This window comes from Alligator sinensis, unplaced genomic scaffold (genome assembly GCF_000455745.1).
Source record: "Alligator sinensis unplaced genomic scaffold, ASM45574v1 scaffold264_1, whole genome shotgun sequence".
Classification (NCBI taxonomy): domain Eukaryota; kingdom Metazoa; phylum Chordata; order Crocodylia; family Alligatoridae; genus Alligator; species Alligator sinensis.
In genome coordinates this window covers 3,558,904-3,566,732 of record NW_005841831.1, presented here as the reverse complement: position 1 = coordinate 3,566,732, position 7,829 = coordinate 3,558,904, and the positions used below count along the sequence as shown (strand labels likewise).

The following is a 7,829-nucleotide window of genomic DNA, read 5'->3' as shown; positions in this document are numbered from 1 at the left end:
TGGATGGAGGTCATCCGGGCCTGCTGACTTGTACCCATCCAGCTCCTCCAGAAGCTCTTTAACTATTCCAGAACTAACTGTAGGTGGACTGGTGCCATGTGGACATCCGTCAATGTCAATGATTGAGGTGGGGGAATTGGCTTGGTCGGTACATAGAAATACTGAAGCAAAGAACTCATTGAAGAGCTCTGCTTTTGTCCTGCAGGATCCCTATGTTGCTCTGAGCTTTCCTTTTGTCCGCTATATACCTGAAGAAGGACTTTTTATTGTCCTTGATTGTTGAAGCCAGCCTGAGCTCAAGCCCTGCCTTGGCCTGTCTAACTGATTCCCAGGAATAGCACGCCAGGGAGATATATTCCTCCTTGGTGGCTGCTCCCTGCTTCCATTGCCTATACATCTCTTTCTTTGCCCCCAGACTCTCCTGGAGTTCCCTGTTCAGCCAAGGGAGCTTTTTTTCCCCCTTACCTCCCTTCCTACATAATGGGATAGACTCCTTTTGAGCCCCAAGAATCACTCCCTTGAGATACCTCCAACCCTCCTGGACCCCCATTTGCTCTATGTTCTTGAGTTGCATCCCCTCACTAACTAGCCTTCTAAGCTTGCTAAAGTTGGCCCTTCTGAAGTCCAACACCTTAGCCCCACTAGTTACTTTACCTACCCTTTGCTGGATAGTGAACTCGACCAAGTGATGGTCACTATCTCCCAGGCTACCATGAACTCACATGTTCCCCACAAGATCATCCCCTGTTGCTAAGACCAGGTCAAGCAAGGCGCTACCCCTGGTGGGACTAGACACCACCTGGGTTAGGTGGAGGTCCTGCACACAGTGTAAGAACCTCCATGAGTGGCTTTCTTTGACTGTCTGCTCCTCCCAGCAGATATCTGGGTAGTTTAGATCTCCCATGACCACTGCCTCCCTCGCCTGTGTGGCGTCTGCTAGCTGCCTGGAGAATACATAGTCTAGCTCTTGATCCTGATGAGGAGGCCTGTAGTAGACCCCCACAACCAAGTCCTTTTCCCCTGCCCCCCCTGGATCCTGACCCACAATGCCTCAGTGTTCCCCTCCTCCTAAAATTCAATGTGAAAGCAGTCTTTAAATGTACATTCTATCAATATCTACTTAGTAGTACAGAATATAGGGTGTGGGTGTGTGGAAGGTTAGGGTGTGTGGGGGGATTTGTGGTTTGTGGGGGGAGTGGATAGGCATGGGGGGTGTATGTGGGGTGGGAGAGCATGCGGGTAGGTGTGTGGATATGGGGTGTGGGTGGGTATGGGGTTTGTGGAGAGGCTGTGTGTGTTGGGGAGAGAGTGGCTGGGTAGGGTTGTGGCATGTGTGGAGGGGGAGGGTTTTCCCACAGCCACCCCATGGCAGGCAGACCCCCCTCAATGCTCCTCCAAACCTGGGCTCTGCGCTCCTGCCCTTGGGGCACTGGCATGGCCCCGTGCTGCTGCACACAGCCACTTCCCCCACATCTGCCACTACTACCCTTCTGCCACCTCCCTGTCTCCTGCCCCAGCTAGCCACTCTGGCACCATGTCCCAGCTGTATGGCAGAGACTGCAGACTGCAGCAAGAGCTGGACTGGCCTGGCTGGCTCCTGCTGCATTCTGCAGCCTTGCACTGCAGCCAGGAACCACATGGTGCTGAAGCAACCAGCAGGGGGTGGAGGGGAGCAGTGGTAGCAGTGGGTAAATGGCTGCGGCAGGCAGGGAAGAGTGAGAGTGAGCAGGTGTGCAGAATGCAGGAACAGCGCCAGAGAGGCCCAGTGGGGTGGCAGGAATGTAGGGCAGGGGCCAGCAGGGGCTCTATGGAGTCAAGCCAGGCTGTGCCAGCAGGGAGAAGGGGAACCAGCCTGGCTCCAGAGCCCCCTCTAGCCCAGGCCCCATGCTCCTGCCACCCTGCTCTGGGCCCCACCGGCCCTGGCCCCAGCGCAGACTCTGCATTCCAGGCCAGCTGTTGCTGTGCTCCACACACCCGCTTGCTACCACTGCCCCCTCCCCCCACCCCACATCTGCTGCCACTAGCAGTGCTTCCCTGCCTGTGGCTGCCACCACTTCTCTCCACCCCACACTGGCTGCTCTGGCACCACATGGTTTCTGGATGCAGGCTGGGAGCTTAGCAACCATCTTGGCCCAACCCTGAGGACTGGGTCGATCACCCGTGGTCCTCCCCTGCCACCCCCACCAGATATCTATATTTCCCTCCAGTGCAGGATGGCAGGAACAGCCCCAGGGTCCCAGGCCAGAACCCTCTGCTCCACTTGGGGCTTCTGGCTGGGGGTGGAAGAGGCAGGGCTGGCCAGGCCTTGCTTTTGTAGTTGCTTGGCCCTGCCGGTGGCTTCCCCTGGGTCCTACTGCCCCTGGCTCCTATCATCTTTGACAGGCAGCCAGGGGCAGAAAAATATTCATTTTCTAAATATTTTAGGGGCCCTGCAGGCCAGAAAAAATGGCCTGGTGGGCTGGATTTGGCCCGTGGGCTTTATTTTGCCTGCCTCTGATTTAGTGCAAGGCCTGCAAGGTGTGATCCACACATACGGCATGATTGCCCCTCATACACGCAAAAGCCACTGCTCCTTCTAGAATGGGAGCATCTTACAGACAGTGGGGGTATGCAGGTGGAACCACTTAGTGCAGTGGTTCTCAACCATTTTAGCCTCCAGACACCCCTTGTTAAGATTCAAGACATCCCTTGGGAAATGTCAGCTCAGCTCTCACTCATTTTTTGACTACAGAAATATAATAAAGCAATTCTTTTGTTGCAAATTGTTCAGAAAGACCACCGTGGGTCCAATGGTTTTTACCCAGTAGACTTCTATTAGAAAAATCTGTGTTTATCTTGTGATTCCTGTGTCGATAGCTGCAGACCTAACAATGCTAATATCAAATGGCACTCTTAAAAGGATCTCATGGAATCCCAGGGTGCCACAACATCCCAGTTGAGAATCACTGATTTAGCAATATCTAGGGAAGTGATGTGGCTACATCCCCGGGAAGGGCTAAAAACAGCACAAAGGGGAATTAAGTTTTCTCACCATTATTAGTCCTGCCCTCCCTCCTCACATTAGTGATCCTGGGACTGGGAAGAAGCCAGCTTTACATTCCTCCAACATTTTCCAACCACAGTTCTCAAAGCATTTGGCAAATGCTGATGATTCCCCAGGTCAGTATCATTATTTCTGTCTCACCAGATGGGGAAACCAAAGCACAGGAAAGCACTTGTACATGACCAGACCTTAAATCAACAGCAGAGCTGGGAAGGGAACCCAGCCCTTCTAGTTTGCAGCCTTGCAAGTCAGATGCAAAGTTCTCATTTCCTTCCAAGCCTGTGGGACTGCCAGATACCACAGAATGGGCAGCAAGGGATTTGACACAAGCTCACAGGTGCTGTGCTAGTTCTCACATGAAGCAGAAAGGCTTTGCTGGCCCTGCACTGATCCCAGCCACTACACTGAGACAGGTTGAGCAGGGCATCAGTAACAGACCTGCTGAGCACGTTCACTGTGGGACAGAGCATGCTGGGATGTGGAGCTGCCCATGAAGCCTACACCTGCTTGCCCCTGTGCATGCTGCTGTGATTAGGCCAGGGTACCTCAGCAGCAGCAGCTCACCAGCTTGGAGAAAAAAGAGGCTGTTATCTTGTGCTGCATCCTGGCTGTGGCAGAAGCAAGCCTGAATGGAGCAGGGGAAGCATGGAGTGGGTGGCGCAGGGCCAAGGATGTGTGAGCTGGGGGAGGATGTTCTCTCCCACATGAGGGCTTAGTCACGAGAGCTGAGTTACTCCCTGGGAGTTGGAAAAAGCTACCCCATTCCCAGAAAGTTCCCAGGTGGAGGAAGCCAGCTTTCTTCCACACAGTGAGTCACCAAAGCAGAAACTAACTCAGACAGCTATCACCAACCCCCCTGTGACTGGCCTAATGCAGTCACTGCTGATGCACTGTCACTCCCTGTCCCCTCCTCTGCTGCTCCTGCATGCAGACATGGAAGGGAGGTGGCAGCCCAGCACTCCTATATCACCACTGCTTCTACAGGTGCACAACGGCTCAGCATGCAAGTTTGCCACTGCTGAGACTCCTGCCTTTCCCAAGCAACCCTGCTGATGGCTATATCAAGGCATTTCACAGCACGTTCTGGCTCCCACCTCCTTGGGAAGCATACTCAGGGAAGCCAAGTCACAAAATGGGAAAGGACCTATTCAAAGTCAGGCTGTTTTGGGAACTCCCAGCATCCATGCTGTCCTTTCACCATGGGCCTTTCCTCCCTCTCCACTCCACTGCACCCTGCCTACCCTGCCATGCTGCACTCCCCATAGCTTCATGTTCTGGAAGAACAGACCTCCCCAGGATGCTGATAGGTGTTCCAAGTCAGGAGAAAACAACCCCATGAAGATGGAAGAAGGAGGGCAAGTGCATGAGTTGCCCTCTGTCAGCTCCAAAGCAGTGGCGAGCAAGCACTTTGGCTCAGCCCAAGCATGGGGTCTCCCATAGGACAGGGCCCTTCTCTGCACTACACTGGGTGCACCTACATGTAGAATTAATTTGAAGCAACAAATTTTGGTGCTTATTGCACTGGAGTTTATTGCTTCTGTGTGTGCCATTTGAACATGTGCCCAGGACTGCAGCAGGTTGAGCCAGGTCAGAGCAGCCCCAGCTGGCAGAAGGCCTGGGGTGTCAGCCTGACAGCCCGGGGCTGCTCCTTCTGGCTCAGCATGCTGTGGAGGAGCTGGCTGGGGCACAAGGTTGCTCCAGTGCAGGGCTAGCCGGTAGGCAGCCCCCACGCTGAAGCACTCTCATGCCCCAGCCAGCTGCATCTGCATCTACATATGCAGTGTTGCAAAGTAAAAAATTCCACAGCGGGATAGCTCTTGTATTCACAAGCAGTATCTGCTGCAGAGTTTATTAGTTTACTCCAGCCTAATAGCCCTGCATGTGTAGACGTGAGACATTTACTGTGGAGCTAATTAGTCTACTCTGTAGTAAATGTCTCATGTAGACACACCTGCTGAGTCCAGATGGCTCACTGCCTCTGTTACAGCCGTGCTAAGTTCTCACTGTCTATATTAGTAGTGTCTTAATTGATTTCTATTGTAAAGCCTTATGGGTACCTATTACATAATTCCCAGGCATAAGTCTCAAGAAAAGGGCATTCTGGGACTTTTTGCAAGGTCACCGCTGTCTTGAAGAAAATAAGAATGATTCCTTGAACCGTTTGGTCCTGTTTATATCTACAGTGGCACTGAGCCCATTCAGGCTTTAGCCAGCGATTCAACTGGCTGATAAGCAGTCTGTTTTAACTTATTATTAGACCAGCAGGATGTGCATAGATGCAGATGCAGTGTTCTGAAAGTCAGGGTTTTGGGCAGGGCAATTCTTCTAGTACAGTGGTTCTCAACCCTTTTCAAGTTGAAGCACCCCATAAGAGATTCAAGACACCTCTCAAAAAATGCCAGAACTTAGTTTTCACTCATGGTTTGACAAAATAAAAATAGAAAAACAATATTCTTCTGTTGAAAAGAATTCAGAAAGATCCCAACAGACTGGAATGGTATTAACAGTGCAATTCCTATTTGAAATTTCTGTGTTTATCATGTGAATCATGTTTGCATACCTAACAGTGCTAACACTGTGTGGCACCCTGGTTGAGAATCACTGCTGTACTGAAACCCATACTGGAGCACTGATGCTAAACTAGGGAAGAAAGTGGCTTTACAGGGATTTAAGAGATCTGGTTCAGGACAATGGATCTCCCCTTGAAGTGAGCACCAGCTCTGGGGAAAGTTGCTGACTCAGGTAATGATGGCTATGCTGCCTATTCATGCAGTCTGCTTCAGGTGTGAGAACACACCCATTCAGTGCACTGAACATAATGGCTTGAGTGACCCACCTGGCCCTGTGGGATCATTTAATAATAAATAGCTTGCAAGCAGTTCCCCAAGATCCTGCCTTAACTCCTGCTGGCCTGTTTGGTTGAGAAGCCCGAACTGTTTTACCTTGAGCAGTTCCTTGGGGAAATCTCTCCCTCCGTTGAGTCCTTCCAAGTTCCCAATGAAGTCAGAGCAGGACATTCTCTTCCCGATGTTCTGAGGGAGCCAGGGAAGAAGAAACATGGCTTTGATAAGTGGGGGCAGTGGCTGGACAGAGTGTCTTCCCCACCTAGGCTCCTCAGGGACAAGTGATGCACAGGTAAGCATGTGGACCTTGTGGAAGGCTGCATGGAAGCCTCCTTTCCTAAGGTCCAGGGACCTTTCAATAGCATCTGTCCTGAGCTTCCAAGGTCAGAGATACCCCCCTTAGGGATACTCGTCTCATCCAGTGTCTATTCTGCTTTCCTCCTGCTACTTCTTGTCCAAGCTGTTTCTCTCTTCCTCTCTCACCCGCCATGCTTCCCTCCTTCTTGCTCCTTAGCCCTTGCTCTGCTCTCTGCTGCTTGGCTCACTCCTCTCCTCCCTCATTCAGTCTCTCCCCTTTCTTCCCCCTGATTCTTTTCTCTCTCCTCCCTTCTACTGTTTCTTCAAGTGGGGTTTGTCCCTTACAGGTCCAAGACTGGCTCTCTGTGCAAGTCATATCTCCTGTGGAACTGGACAGTGGGACGAGGGGGTGGAATTCCTTGGGAGGGGGAAGAAAGCAGACAGAGTGTGGACTTACATGCCCATGAAGGTCTGTGTTTAACAGCATCAGAGCACAGGTCAGAGTGTGGGCTCCATCTGCAGCACAAACAACACACATGGTCAGAGCCCCCACAACCCTGCTGCATGTGGCCATTCAGTCCACACATGAAACAGTCTCCTACCATGCAGAGGGTGCTGACCCTGACAAGAGCTCTAACACTGCTCCCAAGAGTGATCATGCAGCTTAAGGGACACTGGGTGGTTGCTGAGGTGCTGTGGTTTACAAGATGATGCTTCATTACATTCTGGGACCAAATGGACCATAAGTCATTCCAGAACAGCATCCTTTCCATCCAGGATTAATGTTACAACATTCCTAGGGGTGGGGCAAGGAAGCTGGGGGAGATGCATGACATGGCCTGTTCCATCCAGCGAGCCATAAATCTACCTGCTGGTAGAGCTGAATCAAGGCCAATTCAGCTTGTGAATACCCAGGCATGCACAGCTGAATCAAAGCACAGGCATAAAGAGCCAAGATGAAATAGGAGGTCTGGACAACTTCTGGCAGTGACTGAGCAGCAGGGCTTCTGGCCTACCTAACCCTGCTACTCTGAGTTACAGGACTCAGATATTAATGATCTCTCTTCTTGTGTGAATCTGCTATAGAGCAGAGTTAAGGGGGCTTGAAGGTTAAACATCTGTCTTTTTAATGTATAGCCATTGCTCTGAATTCCTGGGGTTTAAAAGGCTGTTTGGGGAGAATGACAACATTCCTGCAATGCCAGTTTCATGCTTAGGTAACTAGCATGAGCACTCAGCCTTAACTCCAGCTTAACCTCATTTTTGTCTGGAATCTACACCCAGGTTTATGAACACGTGCACACACACACGCAGCCACAGACACAGACACGTGGGACCTCACCTTCAGAGGAGACAGCACTGGGATTGCACTCGTAATAGCGCTGTGAAAAATGCGCCAGCACACGCTCTCGTTCCTGAGTCTCCCCCATCAGAGCCAGCTCCTTCAGAAAGGACCTAAAGAAGAAATGCTGATCAGGAACTGGATCAATCATTGTCTGTGTCAGCTCGCCCTGTTAAGAAGCAGACTTGTTCTCTGTCCCCTAGAGGAAAGATCCCTGCTCTGGTTGGAAGGGTTCCAGAATCTAAGACATCCTCCAGGACTGACAGGTTGTAAAGGAAGGCCAGTGATGCTTTTCCATGTTGTG

The 7,829-nt window shown here is 51.4% G+C and overlaps 1 protein-coding gene across 1 annotated transcript in view; it reads right to left on the bottom strand.

Annotated features, from left to right (window-relative positions):
• PSD (pleckstrin and Sec7 domain containing) overlaps positions 1-7,829 on the bottom strand; it is a 72,654-nt gene that overhangs the window by 31,183 nt on the left and 33,642 nt on the right. Inside the window, exons 9-11 of the mRNA XM_006014796.2 lie at positions 7,526-7,638; positions 6,641-6,699; positions 5,986-6,075 (exon numbers count right to left, since the gene is read on the bottom strand). Of these exons, the coding sequence (XP_006014858.2) occupies positions 5,986-6,075; positions 6,641-6,699; positions 7,526-7,638 (262 nt within the window). The remainder of the gene's footprint in view (positions 1-5,985; positions 6,076-6,640; positions 6,700-7,525; positions 7,639-7,829) is intronic.